This window comes from Oratosquilla oratoria, chromosome 20 (assembly GCF_046742065.1).
Source record: "Oratosquilla oratoria isolate Oo_2021 chromosome 20, ASM4674206v1, whole genome shotgun sequence".
In the NCBI taxonomy this organism is placed as follows: domain Eukaryota; kingdom Metazoa; phylum Arthropoda; class Malacostraca; order Stomatopoda; family Squillidae; genus Oratosquilla; species Oratosquilla oratoria.
In genome coordinates, this window is record NC_134796.1 from 44,447,964 (window position 1) to 44,465,390 (window position 17,427).

Genomic DNA, 17,427 nt, shown 5'->3' on the forward strand with positions numbered 1-17,427 from the left:
ACAAAAAGTATGCAATGACAATATTTTTCTAATCAAAAGGTATATATTTTATTTAATTTTCTGAAATGTTTGTCATTCTGACTGTAGAGTGTTTACAATCATGAGAAGACCAGCTACTCTCCAATCAATTGCAGTTGTTTTATTAATTACGCTAAAATCTTTTGTAAATTGTGGTTCAAAAGATTCCCAACCTGAATCCGGATCAGGGGAAGTATGCATACCACATTCACCTAAGATTAACTGCTCCTATTTGTAAGTGAACATGCATTTTTCTTCGTTGTTTACAAATATTCTGTAGATGAAATCTCTAAATTTATCCATTGCTTTCAGTACTTTCAACACCAGTTTTCCATAATTAGGTGTAGACGTTGAGAGAATAGCAACGAGGTAAAACACGCAGTACAAATCAGATCTTATGAAAAGCCTAAGTTGCTGCCTGTCAGGTAATAATGTAACAATGTTTTCCTGCTTAGATCGGGTTAGATGGTCACTGATTAGATCAAATGTGGCAGCAAAGTTTAGCTTTTGCAGCCTCCTGTTTTTGTAATGTTCTAAATTTGCAGTGATAAGATATTATTATGCTGTTAAAAGTTAAATTGCATGTGTGGGTGTGGCATGTTGAAATGTTCTGTAGAACTATGGTTTGTAAGGTTAAGGTTTACAGTGACATTTGAAAATTCAGTAATTTTAAGACATCACTAGAAAATAATGGATTTCGACTGTCAATGAAACTCTTGAGAATAACCAAGCATTGTAATAAGTTTGTGGGACTCACAAATGGAGACATCAGTAAAAATGGCAGTAGCAGATCACCATGATTGGAAGACAACATCAAAACCAGGGGTTTTCAACCTTTTTCCTGTTACATGCCCCAAGAGTCATCAAACCATCAACCTGTACCCCCATTAACATGACACAGAATATAGAAGGGTAACATGTTAAGACTAATTGAATATACAATCATAATGGTACCACAATGTATATCAAATTGTGATGACATGATATGATACATACTTCTATAACAGTCATTTTCTCTCTACAGATTTAAATGTTTAAGTAATCTTTTGCAAGTCATCCAAGTACTCCCTGCTCTAAACGTTACCAAGAATAATGAATGTCTGGCAGAATTTACTCCCCTAGCTCTCCTGTGTTAAACAAAGTAGAATAGATTACCACTGATTGTATGTACATTCTTGATACTTTTAGAAATAGGATCACTCATCACTACCTCCCTCTCCTTAGTCCAAATCCCAGTCCTGACCCTAATTCTGATCCCCTTATCCTAATCTCATTCCTAGCCCAAATTCTGTCCCCAACCCTCAATTCCCCCGCTCAGTGCCCACAAATCATGTGGCCCTCTGCAGGTTCCTGCAAAGAAAGAAAGAAAGAGTGTACTTCAGGAGTACTTTAAATACTTTATGTCCCCACCATCATATTATATTTATTGGATATATATAAACATTTCCTAAACAGTTGTGATGAGTTACAGTAGTGAGTTTTCACCTGGTTACTTGCCCTCCTCTCCTGCCTTGCAAGGGGGAAAGGGACTTATAATGAATGTGTGTATATGTGTACATATTTGCACAAGGAGTTTTAAGATGAGAAGGACAAAAAATGGGTATGGGATGGATATAGGGTAGAGCTGTTCAAAAAACAACTTTTTCATATTTTCATATGTTACTGTACTTTTTCCCATGGTTTTTGACCTGCAAAAGCCAAAAATTACATCCATTTTTATCTAGGATGTATGAAAGCATTGCTGCATGGAGGCTGAAGTTTTTTGCTATCTATCTTACCAAAAGGGCAGATTTTGAGTAATTTCTAAGCATATTTTGTGGTATAATTTTTTAACTATCCAAGATAGAGCAACAACTTAGGTACCAAATGAATGAGCAGGATCAACTATATATCAATCAACTGCTAGAACTGATGAATTTTCCCCATGACCTAAGAGATATGAAATTGTGGAAAATTGGACTTTTTTACTAACCTGGAGACATGGTTTTTGCATGAAGCAAGATAGAGCAACAAAATAGTTATCAAATTAAAACATTTTTAATGCTCTTTTCAATGTGTACAATCTGATTAATATTGTACAAAAATGGCATATTATTTATAATAGAGAAAAATAACAAAACCCCATTTATTTGACATTGCAAAGTGGAAAGTATAATTTTGCAACAAGTCATATCATGAACTGAAATTGCTAAAATAATCATGATTATATGTATCAAAATTATGTTACTCAGTCATTTGTTAAGTGTTTGCTTCTTGAAGCTTTCGAAGTACTGTCTGTTGTATTCCACTGGGGTCAAGGTAAACACCCAAGAAACCCGGTTTCTATCGGCGGTGGACTAGAAACCTCTTGATCCTAATTGATTGGCGCAGAAGCTTGTAGAATAAACAAATAATACATCTAATTTACTGTGGTGGAATTTTGTTGAAATATTTTGACCAGAAAATATTTTTGAGAGGTTTGAATATTATGCAAGTGCATTTTGGGTTCTTTGTCTGCTAAAATAAGACTCATGTATTCAATGTAATATATCATACACAAGATAGATGGCCTGACCCCATAATATACAAATGGAGACGTTTAATATTTTATCAAACGCTGCATCAGCTTTCACCACAAACAGTTATTATTAGTTGCCCATCACAAGTTCATATTACTGGTTCATGATCCTTAAATTATATAATTATATTTATCACATAATAATGAACAATAATTGAGAATGTATTTCACAGAAACAGAACGGAAATAAGTCTGTTTGTCTTAATAAATGTAAAGATCATGGTACTAAAACTTGAAAGAGCAGGATCAATGGGGTAATGCTATAGAAATATGAACATCATGCATATTGTCATATATTTATCATGTATATGTAGCCTAGGCCTATAGGTTCTTTACAGGTACTATTTTTATTTAGCAGTTTCAACAGTAGGTCTAAATGTGCCTATAAGTGCGTCAATACAGTACACACAAGTTGGTCATGTTGACGGTGCTGCCACCACTCGAATGAGTCTTACAAGTATACAATACAGGCGAGGAACCCAAAATGCACTTGCATAACTTTAAACCTCTCAAAAGTATTTTCTGCTCAAAATGTTTCAACAAAATTCCACCACAGTAAATTAGACATAATATTTGTTTATTCTTTGGGTTTCTGTGCCAGTTGATAAGGATTGAGAAGTTTCTTGGAGGTTTCTAGTCTGCCACCAAAAGAAACCTGATAGAAACCAGGTTTCTGGGGGTGTTTACCTTGATTGTTCTAAAGCATGGAGGAGATTCCCTCTGCTTGGGATTTGTGGTGATAACATTTGCAAAATTACTCATCATCTTAACTCCATGCTCAGAGATATCGTTGACTACTCTGAGGTGTCTCACATATTCTAAGGCTTTCTTGTAATCCTCCTTCTCTGGCCACGATTTGACCCAATCTAGGAGCCAGTCAGGTCCAATGCTGAGGATGTCTAACAGAAGGTGAGATTCCATAACAATGAGATCTACTACTGTGGTCTTGGATCTCACCTTTTGAAACACAGGTTTTCCCCATTTGAAGCTGTCTGGCTTCTGAGTGGCATTCACCTGAGCAGCATTATCCTTTTCCTGCTTGTCACTCAGCCTGCTGCTGAAGAACGTGAATGGCATGGCCCATTGTGTCAAGTACCACTTGTGATTTTCAGTTGTCTGAGGAACTGCTTCAGCAGCCTCTGGGTTTGATCTCTTGTACCTCAACATGTCCTGGATGAGCTGAAGATCATTCACAGGAGCATCCGCAGTAGATGTTGACATCATCCACATTGGTGTGTAGAACAGCGCCAGGAAGATGTTGAGTCATTCCAACTTTGCAACAGAGCTGGTTACAAAACATCAGATCTTCATGGAATACAAGTTCTTGGCCTTTCATCTAGGGCTGGTGAATGGCCCCTGGTCGACTCCAGTGAACCCCATAGGGAGGTGTGCCTCCAAGAACAATGACTGAGCTCAGCCATTTCCTTGTAGTCAGCTCTTGGTGGCTTCTCAGATGTAAGGATGTCATGAAGTATTTCCTCACAAACCTTCTTCTTTTCCCTGAGCCATTTGCTTCTGATCATCAGGATTTTAGGGGTGTCTGTTGTCAGTTTTCCCCACACATCCTTGAAGTGTCTGAACCAGGGATTCTCTAGACTCTTCACCATGCCAAACAGATTTTCCCAGACCGCTCCAACTAGCACTTCCAGGATTTGGCATCTGCATGCCAGATAAAGCACCTTAGTGCTCAGCTTCTCCTCAAGCAGTTTGGCAGCTCCCCAGTGTACTCCACTGTTATTGGATGTAGTGTCAAAAACAAGGGCAATTATGACACCTGTAAGCCCCCATGTCTCCAATGAGTCCATTGCTGCCTCATTTTGTGCTGTGTTTATTGAGCTGTTAATGACAGGTATTCCCAGTAACTTCCCTTCAGGATAGGTAGGTGGTCCAAACACAAGCACAGCTAAAGTCTCAGAGGTGGTCCCAGGTTCACTACCCAGGACGTCTCTTCCCATCTTCCCATCCCAGTTTAGAGCAGCAAGCTGGGGAGGGTCCTCACTGATCTAGATCAGCCCCACCAGCTTTCAAGGTGGCAGAAACCAGGGCAGTAACTTGATTCTCAGACAAGCCAAGACAATCAGCTGTAGTACAGATGGCATCACATTCCATGACTCTCCTGGGGAATATCATGGTAAGAACATCTAGGACAAGGCTGCTGGTAATCCATATCCTCTGTGTTAGCATCACTGTCACTGGAATTACCCCCAGGTAATGTCATCCACATGAGTAACTGCCTCTTATTCTGCTGCAGCTGGAAAATGATACAATGTGGTAAGCATGTAAAACTGCAAAATAATACAGTGTGGAAAGCATGGTAAAACTTCCAACTTGCTGTAATATTAAAAATTATTATTAGTAAAAGTATGACAGTATGATTACCTTGTTCTTGTGTCTGCAGTTGCCTCTCAGTTCAGCCTACTTGTTGCTGGGATCTTGTCTCAAAGATCTTGTCTTGACCCAACATGCGAACTTTCCTCTTTGTCCTGTAGTCCTGGTAGAACCTGATGTCATCTTTCATCTCCCTGGATAACAGTCTGTTACTCTTTGTATCCTGGACAGCATCTGGAGCTCCTATGTTGAACAGGCTGTCCAATTCAAAGACAAATGCACTCCTCTTTCCTCCAGGGTCACTTGCTCTTCCTTTGCTCTTCATCAGTGCTCTGTGTTTGTCATGGAGTTTCATGAAGAACTTCAAGCAGTTCTGTCTGGTCATTGCTTTGATCCATGCCATCTGCCAGAATGGGATGATAGCTTCAACCTTTCATAGGCGAGGTCTTGAACCATGGGTTTCCCTGTATTTTCTGTTAAACTTTGGAGATAAAGGAAGCACTGGAATGATTGTCTGTTGGTGGGAAGCTGGGAACCTAATGCAAACTGAAGGGTATCTGACCAGGAAGGGTTCCATGAGAGATCTGGTGGATGGCTGACTTGATGCTTGCTTGTGGACTGCAGGTGGAGGTTCTGAGACATCAACTGCGCATCCTTGTAGCTCCTTCCTTGATGCCATTGTGAAGTATCTTGTGGATAGTTTTCTGGATTTGGATTGAGTTTCTGTGCTGGCCTTGCTTTTGTACTGTTCAGTGTTACCCAACATCATTAACAGGTTTCTGTAAATATGAAATTAAATGTTGATTTTATGTATGAGCTTTGGTCTAAATTCACATAAAATTCAAACATCCATACAAAACCATGTCTCCAGGTTAGCAAAAAAGTCAGGATTTTCAACTACCAGTATTTCATATCTTTTACAATTCACGGGGAAAATTCATCACTTCTAAGAGTAGATTCTGTTGTTTCATTTGGTACCTAATTTGTTGCTCTATCTTGATAGATAAAAAATTATACCACAAAATATGCTTACAAATGCCTCAGAATTAGCCCTTTTAGTAAGATATAAAAAAAAAAATTCAGCCTCCATGCAGCAATGCTTCCATACATCCTAAATAAAAATGGATGTGATTTTTGGCTTTTCAGGTCAAAAAGCATGGGAAAAGATATAGTAATGTATGTGTGTGTGTATATATATATATATATGTGTGTGTGTGTGTGTGTATATATATATATGTATATATATATATATATATATATATATATATGTATATATATATATATATATATATATATATTTTTTTTTTTTTTTTTTTTTTTTTTTCTCTCTCTCTCTCCATAGGTCTAATGTAGGTTGGGCATATGCTTAGACTCGTTTCCCCCCTCCTCCCTATATATACATGCACTTAAAATGGGGAAATGTCTTTTAGTATATGTAGCTTTCCCATCCAATACCTATGCATTGTTCCCACCATTCCAGCTTTCTGCAAAGGAAGGCGTCATCTTTGTTCCCAGCCTACCACCCAGGCCAAAAGGAATGCAGCAAGACAAAGCACCTGTATAATTATATATTTACCTAGTTGTATTATACGGGAAGAGAGCTATGCTCGTGGTGACCCGTCTTTGTATCTCTCAGCATCAAGTTTTTTCTTAAAATCTTGAATAGTGTTTGCACACACTGTTTTGTTGTCTAATTTGTTCCAAGTATCTATCACTCTGTGTGGGAAGCTGTTCCTTTTCAGATCTCTTCTGTAACTATCCTTTTTTAGTTTCTTTTCATGTCCCCTTGTTTTACCATTATCCCATATTAACAAGTCATTCTTATCTAAGACTTCCATTCCTTTCATTATTCTATAGATAGTCAGCAAGTCTCCTCTTTCCCTTCTTTGTTCCAAAGTTGGTAATTCTAGTTTGGACAGTCTTTGCTCATATGTCAGTTCGGAAAGAGTTGGTGCTAGTTTTGTTGTTGCTCTTTGTATTCTAATTTTTTTATATTCTTTTTGGTACTGGGTGTCCATAGTGTTGCTGCATACTCAAGTTTTGGTCTTATTAGTGTAGTTAGAATTTTTTTTATCATTTCCTCATCCAAATAAGCAAACACCACTTTAATTGACCTCAATAAATTGTAGGTTTCTCCGAATATTTTATCAATATGCTTATCCAGTGTCATGTCCTTGCTGATCATCACTCCGAGATCTTTCTCCAAGTTTACTTTTTTCACCTCTTCTTCACCAATTTTGTAATCTTTTGATATTCTATTTTTACTCTTTCCAAATTCCATTATACTACATTTCTTTATATTGAATTTTACTTCCCATTTTTGAGTCCAATTCCAAATCCTGTCCAAATCTGGTTGCAATGAGTTGCAGTCTTCCTCCGTTTTTACCCTCTTTAGTATCTTTGCATCATCTGCAAAGAAATTCATATAACACTCTACACCTTCATCCATGTCATTAATGTATATGGCAAACATGATCGGGGCCAGTACTGATCCCTGCGGGACACCGCTTATCACTTCTTCCCAGTTTGAGAATTTATCTCTAATTACTACTCTCATTTTCCTCCCAATCAGGAAATCTTTCATCCATTCCAATAATTTTCCTCTGATGCCACCTATTGACTCAATCTTCTTTATTAGTTTTTTATGTGGTACCTTATCAAATGCCTTTTGTAGGTCCAGAAAGGCACAGTCTGCCCACCCATCTCTCTCTTGTATTATGTCTATTAGTCTTGAATATATATTTATATTTCATTTCAGACACATTGAGTTCCTTGACTGTGACAAGCCTGTTGACCACAATGGAAATCATACTGCACGAGATGAGCTTGGCTATGGATGTACCAAGGTAAACAGATACTTAGTTTTATATGTATGTATGTATGTGTGAGCAAGGTTTGACGCAGCCTGAAGGGATTTCTCCCCGTCTTCTCCTTTTATGCATGGGGGGACGTCGCCGATTTGATGAAGCGGCCTTGCTGTGGATGTGCTGTGACTTGCGACACTGCCTCTGACCCGGGGCAGTGGACAGGGTGCAGGGATGACCCGTCATCCAGGAGGTGCTAAGATGGGAGGGAGGGTGGAGGGGAGTGGAGTGTATTCAGGGATGGAATGGGTGGGAATGATTTTATGCCTTTTTCTTTTTGGCTACCTCCCTTGAAGGGGGGGAAAAGCCTTGAAATATGCATGTATGTATGTATATATATATATATATATATATATATATATATATATATATATATATATATATATATATATATATATATATATATATATATAAAACTTCTTTCACCTTCAAACTTATGTGTCATAATATAGTCAATAAATATATATATATATGTACCTAATTGACAAGAAATTAAAAAGTAAGGTGATATGATTTATCATGATGGACTAAATTTTTTTTAGATTTTCATGAGTGTACATGACTAAGACTTAGCAGTTATAGTTACTGAAGTTAACTTTATGATTCCTTGTTTCTTAATTTTTCTTGCAGTTTGGTGGACAGCTCTATGATGATGTTGTCAAAACAAAAGTAAAGTGCCGTGTTTTGGAGGGAATTGAATGTTGTGGAGCACGAGAGTTCCTCAGAGATGGTTTTCCTTGTATCAAGTAAGTTCTAAAACCATGAAAAAAATAAGCTCAAGAAGATTTTTATTCATTGGTAGAAGTTTACCCAAGTAGAAATTTATAGTAGTACTCAGTCCTTTTGTTTGACAATGCTTTAAAGTTTTTCATATGAATAGATTTATAGCAGGAAATATTGTATAAAATTATAATATAATTCCAAATGTTTCATCAACACTTATTCAGAAGGACCAAAGAAAATGTCCCCACTTGTTTCAATTTATGGACTTTTTCTAAGCTAAGACAGTCTTTGATGATGTGGAGAAAAAAAGCAAAACAGATACTTCAGATCCAAAATGTAATATAGGGAGGTCACACCCAATATAAATAAGAAATGTATTTGCATGAGAAATCAGTCAATCTGTTGCTCCAGGTCTCTCTTGCAGAAGACTTGCGGTTTTCTGGAAGCCACAGATCTTTTGCAAGAAAGACCAGAGGCATTGGATTGAGTTCCCATGCCACTGCAATTCTTTATCTTGGGTGTAATTTCCCAGCAGTGCATTTTGGATCTTGAGTATCTTTAAAATTATATTAACACAGAAAAAGTCCTCATAGATCAGTGGATACCTTTCCTGCCTTACATGTAAACCAAGTGGGACTAGTGACAGGTACCTGCATGTGGAGGTTCTGTAAAGATGGAGAGCCAAGCTGCCCATTTTCAAACCCATCAACCCCCTCATCTCCAGATCACTTTCTGTCAACTTCAACTGTATTTCTTACTTTTTTTCACACATGGAGGTCTGACAATTGGTGACTGCTCCCCTTCCCCAACCACTTTCAGCCAGTGACAGAAATAATCCCATACATATGCAACACAGACAGAGGTCTGACATTTTTTCTCAGAGAGACCTATGGGAGGACCTAAAACTGTTGCCAGCTACTATGGGGACTATGGATTTTCCACTTAGTAAAACTAGAGGCCTTCCTGTGGATGTACTGTGTCTTGCTGCATTGCTTCTGACCCAGGGCAGTGGGTGAGATGCAGGTATGGCCCGTCATCCAGGAGGAGCTAAGAAAAGAGGGAGGGAGAGGTGGTGATTGGGAGTGGAGTGTGTGGGGATGAAGTGGCTGGGAGTGGATTTATCCTTTGACTTGGGCTACCTCCCTTGTAAGGGGGGAAAAAAGCCCTTGGTATATATATGTATGTAAAACTAGAGGTAACAGATGTAACCCAGGTTTCATACCTTGGCAAGTGCTAGGAAAGTCTTCAAGTCACAACCCTTCTTTGCAATGGCAGACATCAAAGATAGTGTACCAGCATCATATTTCAGTGTTAGCTCCTTGTCAGCCACTGCAACACATTCAATATTTCACACACACACTTCACAATATCCATACAACTTTACCAGTCAGGCTTCCACCACTATGAGGTACAAAGGTTGTATCATTCCTGAGGGAATAGACCTGTAGTCCAGCAGTAGACATTCTAGGTTAAACACACATTTTCAACACGGAATTGGTGTGGCAGTATACACCAGTTGTTCTAGATATACATACATACATATACCAAGGCTTTTTCCCCCTTACAAGGGAGGTAGCCAAAAAGGAAAAGCCATAATCATTTCTTTTTGGCTACCTCTCTTGTAAGGGGGAAAAAGCCTTGGTATATGTATGTATGTATATCTAGAACAACTGGTGTCTGCTGTCACACCATAGAAGATACAGGGCATTTTATACAACTGTCTTACATTCACTCTTTCCAGACTGTCTATCCATATACCGAGAGCTTTTTGACCTTTACAAGGAAGGTAGCCAAGTCAGAGGCACATACCTATTCTCACGCATTTCACTCTCTTCCACCACCCCCTCCACCCCTCCTATCTTAGCTCCTCATGGATGATGGTTCATCCCTGCATCTGCCAACTGTCCTGGGTCAAACACAATGCAGCAAGACACAGTACATTCATGGCAAGGCTGCTTCACTTAATTGGTGATCACTCTCCCATCCCACCTTCTTTACACAACATTATCATCCCTACACAGTCACTCTCCACTCAACCCTTCTTCCTTCCTTGCTCAACAAACATTCCCCTCTTGCTCAATGCCCCCTTCACTCCATCTATCCATCTCATCCTCGGTTGTCCCTTCAAGTTCGCTCCCTTCACTTCTGCCATCCATACCTATTTTACCAATCTTTCATCACTTATTCTTTCCATGTGTCCAAACCATCCCAGTAATCTTTCATCAGTTCTATCTGCCATCACCTTTTCCAATTCCACTCTCCTTCTCACCTCTTTGTTTCTCACTCTATCCAACCAGTAACCCCTGCCATACTTCTCGGACATTTCATATCAAACACATTTAAATTTTTCCTCTCTGCCTCTCTTAGATTACAAATCCCTGCACTTTACAATGCTGTTGACACTATCACCCTTTCATAGAATCTCCTCTTTGCATCCATTCCCAGTTGCCTATTTCTCATAACATTTTTTAATCCCCAAAGGCATTTACTTGCTTCTCTCAATATACAATTCACCTTCACCCCCACTCCTCCCTTTCCTGCCACATGTGACCCCAAATACTTAAAGCTATCCACTTCTTCCAGCCTATCTCCTTTTAGACTTACTTCTAACTCACTGCCACTCTCAACCCTTGTACATCTCATCACTTTACCTTCAAGTTTCTCTTATCACATACCTTCCCAAACTCCATCACTAACTCCCTTAATCCTTCCTCTGATCCTGCCACAGACAGAACCACAAAATCTCATCACTGAGTGACTTATGGGGCAAACCAGTGGCTGTGGCCAGTTTTCAAGGGACTGCAGGTTTCCCGCAAAAGAGAACTGAGGCAACAGATGAATGGATTAAACAAACTCCATCTGTAAATATGGTCATTAGGTCCATTCTGGTATAATTTATGTACAAAGCAACTGGTGCCAAGGAAGAGGCAGGAGGACAAGAAAGGAATAGTTAAAAGATGAGTGGAGGAGCAGGAGGGTGAGAGTGACGATGATGATATGGTTTAACGTCACACACTCCCCCCTATCGGGAGGCAAGGACAGTGCCCCTCACAGAGGGCTTTGTAGCGTGGAATATAATGAATCATGCCCTTGGTTCAACTTTGGGGTGGCAAAAAAACATGAGTGGAAGTGAGGGTGAGAATCAGGAGGCAGGAGGAGGTGAGGAGCCTAGACCAGAAGCCATGTATCCCAGGAGAACAGAGTAGAAAAGAAGATATTGAAAGGAAAGAAAGATAATGGAGGGAAGCAGAGGGAACTGGAAAAATATGAAAACACAGGAAGTATGTGCCTAGTTGAATGTGAAAGGATTAAGTTAAAATTTTTGTATCCCACTTTCATTGTGTCTTTTTTGTGGTCAGAATTTAATTTTTTATTACTGGCCGAGCAAGTTAGGGTGTAATTTTGTGCAGCAACAGTCAAGGTGACCGTGGTTTGAGCCCAGCCACTGGCAAGTTGGACCAAGGGCATGGTTCATTAAATTCCAAGCTACAAAGCCCTCTTTAACCTTTTCAGTACAAATCTAATTCTCGTGGTCAGCATTAGCTTCCTGATGTACAATGATGGCCACTCAGCTACAAATACAAAATAGATATAATCAAGATGCTGATGTCAGCATTTTGATATACCCACTCGCTCTCAATGACGCTACATAGGCATCATCATGTTGAAGGGGGCAAGGGACACTGTCATAGCCTCCTGATAGGAGGAGTTTTGCAATGTGAAACCAAATCATCAGTCTTCTGTCCTGGGTGTTGCTAATAATTTCAGTGGCTGTATGGTCAACCACCTTGGCTTACAAAAAACATTGAATATGCAGGACATACTCATTTTATTAGTGATTGTACCCAAGACAGTAGAAGCAGGTGTTAGGTTATTGTATGTATTTTGTGGATTGAAACTTGGGGTCTTGTATGTTTTATGTGGATTACAGGTTGTTTATATAATATCTCATCTCCATAATTATTTGTTGTACATACATATGCCTATCTCTTGGCCTTTCCCATCCCTCCTTGACAGACATTACCTCTATAATCAAAGCCCCCCTTCACCCCATCCATCCCATTCTCAGTCTTCCCTTGAAGTTCACTCCATATCCTTCCATTCATCCATATACTCAGGGCTTTTTTCTCCCCTCATAAGGGAGGTAGCCAAGTCAAAAAGTGCATACCCACTTCCACCCATTCCACTTCCATCCACCACCCTTCCCTCCTTATCTTAGCTTCTTGTGGATGATGGGTCATCCCTGTATTCTGCCCACTGCACTCACTTAAAATTTTCACTCCATATAACTCATATATTCTGAGCTGGATATCTCCTTAGAATTGGGGAGAGGCCCTTGGTTAATAAGATAGATATGTGATTTAATACCCAAGGTGTAGGGATGATCCGTCATCCAGGAAGAGCCAAGAAAAGAGGGATGGTGAATAGGAGTGGAGTATGTGGGAATGAAATGGGTGGGAGTGGATTTATGTCTTTGACTTTGGCTATCTCATTTGTAAAAGGGAGAAAGCCCTTGGTATATGTATGTATTTATAAAGTTTGTTATCCAGCTATTTTCAAGTTTGATAATAACAGAAGGAAAATGGAGCTTTCATTATGTTCTTGTATAGTGAAATCTAAAAGGATTCTTCCCCTTGATAAGGGAGGTAACCAGCCAAGGCATACAACCACCCCATCCATCTCACTTTCATCTATCATCCATTTGTTACCCTGTTAGTTCCTTATTGTAAATATAACAAAAGTTTGTCATAGTTTGGACTGTATTTTTTATCAGATTTAGGAATTGGATAACTTTTCTCCAAGAATTAAGCTTGTGGAATATCACAATAGATTATTTACATCATTTTGAATATATAAAAACAAAAAAGTTTTGAATCAAACAAAACTTAAAAATCTCTTGTAAAGACCTTCATGGTATTGGTTTCTGAAATTAATGTAACTTTTGTTGTTTGATTGTTTAATATTTTTTTAAACTGTATGTGAAAAAAGGTCACATTGAATTTATGAACAGATTTTGCAATTCTTTACATTTATTTTCAGATACAGCGGCCATTACTTCGTGACCACCCTCATTTACAGTGTCCTCCTCGGATTTTTGGGTATGGATAGGTTCTGCTTAGGTCAAACTGGAACAGCTGTTGGTAAACTCTTAACTTTAGGTGGTGTTGGTATTTGGTGGATTGTTGACATTGTTCTCTTGATTACTGGATCCTTGATGCCAGAGGACGGAAGTAATTGGAATCCATATGTGTAAATGTTCTTGTTATATTAATTAATTGCTACGTGTTACCTTTTATTTATTAGAAGCGTCGCATTTTCCATTGTATTATATAGTCCATTCATTCATATCACTCAATAAAAATGGCACAAATTACCAATAACAATGCCATCAAGCATCGCTACTTATCATGTGAAGAAGACAAAGATTCAAAGCCAATTGTCCCAACGCTACGAGATAAACTACTGAAGTCTCTTGTAGAGAAACAGTTAGACAAGAAAATAAATTTTGAGAACAACAGGCAAAAGATATTTGTGCGGGGATATGTTGAAGACACAGGTACTAATGTCTCAGGTCTGTATAGTCATGATGAGTTTCAGGCAATGGAGAAAAATGGAGAAATTAAGAAAATTCTCTCGGCTTGTGAATTGTCAGATGATGAAATTGACCTGCTTCTGAAGCCAGACGATTCAAAAAATGGGAACATGGCACCTTGTGCTGTTAATAGAAAGCTGGAAATCATCCTTTCAAAACTAACAGAAAGGCAAGAAAATCTGGAGAAGCAGGAAGATGTGGCAGAAAAATTTAATGGAGCAATATGCCTAAGTCGCAGTGAATACGAAGAAGAGTGTTCTTTAGTTCCGAAACTCGAAAGTTCAGATAAATTATTGAATTGCCTAATCAAATTGAAGCCAGAAATAGACACTAATGTACTTGCTGAACATCCTATAAATCATTTAAAGGAGCTTGAAGAGTCATTATTTGCAAAGAAACAAGAGACTGTTTGCCGTACCAAGAGAAAGCGTGTCACCCAGAAAGACGATGCCAGCATTAAGTATGTCCGTGTTAAAGAAAAACCCAAAAGTCTGTGGGATATGAAGGAATGCCCTGTAGCGGAAAACAACTTTGCCTCGGCAAGTGGATCAGGAGTTTCAAATGGTGATGTCATCAGGAGTAACCCTGTAGTTGTACACTGTAAGTCTAAGGATGAAGAGAAACACAAACTTGACCCTACAAAGCCATATGTTTTTACTATTTCCCCAGAAAAGTTATTGTCCTCTGAAGAAATATCTTCAAATAGATTAAGTTTATCTCAGTTGAAAGCAATGGATAAGTTTGTAAATTATGAAAAAGGAATTCCATCGAGTACTCTGTACATAAAAAATCTACATGCTCAAGTTTCACCGGAAGATCTAGCTGCCATATTTGGGCAGTTTGACACTAGTGTACATAACAGACTTAAGTACCGAATTCTAAGTGGTCGCATGAGAGGTCAGGCTTTCATTGAATTTTATGACAGTAGCATTGCTACTGCGGCTCTGGAGTTTTGCAATGGATATATATTGCATGGAAAGCCAATTGTGATACAGTATGGAAAGAAACAATAGGAAGTGAGAATGTTACTGTTACTTTGAAAGGGAACTTTTTTGTAAATTTATATTCTAGTATGTAGTAGGAATGCAGTGATTTGTCTCAGATGTAATTGATTGGTGAAGTGTAATATATTGCAAATACCACAATCGTATTTTTTGAATACATATGCATACATACATATATATACATACATATGTTCATATATACATACATATATCAAAAGGTTCTTCCCTCTTATAAGTACAGACATGAGAAGTTTGAGGAGTATTTTAGAGATATTCATTTGTACTTAGATTTTTCATATTCACTTGTTTGCATTACCCCCTTTTGAGTAAAGTTTACAATGTATCTTCCCTATGCTGATGTTTTTCTAAAGATGATTTATTAAAATATGATAGATAAAATTGATCAGTAATATCCTGTGTTTTTATTTTTTTCCATATTTGCCTTTTTAGTTTGGACAGCCACATTGGTGATGTAGGTAGCTGTAAGACTGACTCTCTCTCTCTCTCTCCTCTCTCTCTCTCTCTCTCATATATCATGGTGGCTGAGTGAATTAGGGCCCCACTGTTTAGAGGAAAGAGGCATAATTAATGGATGGCAATTTGAGTTCTACTATATGTGGCACATGGTCTTGACCGGAGGATGTTGCAGGTTTCCTGAAGGCTGAATGCACGTGTTAATAAGATCATGCAGTCTTCAGTCCAACAAAGACCACCTCACAGATGGATGATAAGATAAAAAAAAATATATGTGTTTAATAAAGATAGTTTCTACCTATATATAAATATACATACCAAGAACTTTTCCCCCTTATTGGGGAGGTAACCAAAGTCAGTCACGTATCTACTCCCATCCACTGCCCTTTCCCCCTCTCATTTTAGCTTCTCATGGATGATGAGTCATTCTTGTATCCTGCCCACTGCCCTGGGTCAGAAGCAATGTAGCAAGACACAGTACATCCACAGCAAGGCCAATTAATTTTATTGGTGACCTTACCCCCCCCCCCCCCACTGCCACTCCTCTCCATCCCCTTGTGCATTAAAAGAGATGGAGAGAAATCCCTTCATGCAGCATCAAAATATCATTCACACATGAGCACCCCCAACACCATCCCCTGCCCCTTTCTTCCTTGCATAACAGTATCCTATGCACAGCCACTTGACACGCATCCCTATCTCCTACCTTTTTCCTCCTTGCTCAACATTCCTCTTTCTCAATGTCCCCTTCACCACATCTCATCCTCAATTGTCCCCTTCAGTTCACTATATCGACCTCTGCCTTCCACATTTTTTTTTTTTTTCTAGTATTCCATCACTCATTCTTTCCATGTGTCCAAACCAACCCAATAATCTTTCATCAGCCCTATCTGCCATCTCCTTTTCCACTCCTGCTCTCCTCCTCACCTCATTTCACACTATCCAACCTAGTACCCCCTACCATACATCTCAAACATTTCATCTTCAACACGTTTAAACTTTTCCCCTCTGCTTCTTCCAAATTCCAAGTCTCTGCCCCATACAATGCCATTGGCACAATCACCCCTTCATAGAATCTCCTTTGCATCCATTTCCAGGTGCCTATTTCTCATAACCATTTTTAATCCTCTAAGGCATTTACTTGATTATCTCAATCTATAATTTACCTCCACCTCCACTCTTCCCTCCCCAGCCACACGTGACCCCAAATACCTAAAGCTATCCACTTCCTCCAAACTCTCTGCTTTTAGAATTCCAGCTCGCTGCCATCCTCTGCCCATGTACATCTCATCTCCTTACTTTTACCCACATTTACCTTCAACTTTCTTCTATCACATATCTTCCCAAACTCAGTCACCAACTCCCTTAATCATTCCTCTGATCCTGCCACAAGGGCAGTGTCATCAGCAAACAATAACTGTCTCACCTCCCACTTTTCTCCACTTTAATCATCTCCAGTCCCCTGCCCATTTCCCTCACCTTTACTCCTGCACCACCCTATCCATGTACACATTGAACAGCCATGGCAACATGACGCATCCCTGGCTAAGCCCCACCTTAACTTCAAACACTTTCCATTTCCCATTCTAACAGACTTTACTGCTATCCAAAAAACTCTTTGACTGTCCTCAACAGTTTTCCCCTTATCCCATATATCTGCAAAACTTCTCAGTGTCTTCCTGTCATAAATATTTTCCAAAGTCCATAAAGGCCTTAACCCTGGACAGGTAGTGTGGACAAACTCTCCCGGTACAGGTAGCGTGGTGTCATATCTGTTACTTTCACTTAGGGCGCTTATACCCAGTTACCATTATGCCCTTCTTTATTTATTTTATTATATTTTAATAATATAAAGACTCTACTTTC

At 38.9% G+C, this 17,427-nt stretch overlaps 2 protein-coding genes across 3 annotated transcripts; both read left to right on the top strand.

Annotated features, from left to right (window-relative positions):
• The first annotated feature begins 59 nt into the window (after positions 1-59).
• On the top strand, positions 60-13,764 carry LOC143036521 (TM2 domain-containing protein 2-like). Of its 2 annotated transcripts, none has more exons than XM_076203978.1 (4): positions 60-252; positions 7,662-7,749; positions 8,398-8,513; positions 11,219-13,522. In XM_076203978.1, the coding sequence occupies exons 1-4, from the start codon at positions 101-103 to the stop codon at positions 11,382-11,384; spliced, it is 522 nt and encodes a 173-aa protein (XP_076060093.1). In that variant the 5' UTR covers positions 60-100; the 3' UTR covers positions 11,385-13,522. The 2 variants fall into 2 exon arrangements, with proteins under 2 accessions (XP_076060093.1, XP_076060092.1); XM_076203977.1 differs by lacking the exon at positions 11,219-13,522 and adding an exon at positions 13,531-13,764 and having other exon boundaries at positions 66-252.
• An 87-nt stretch (positions 13,765-13,851) lies between these two features.
• On the top strand, positions 13,852-15,499 carry LOC143036519 (RNA-binding protein 41-like). The gene has a single exon (XM_076203976.1). It carries the CDS (start codon positions 13,852-13,854, stop codon positions 15,094-15,096), a length of 1,245 nt encoding a protein of 414 aa, XP_076060091.1. The 3' UTR covers positions 15,097-15,499.
• The last annotated feature ends 1,928 nt before the right edge of the window (positions 15,500-17,427 follow it).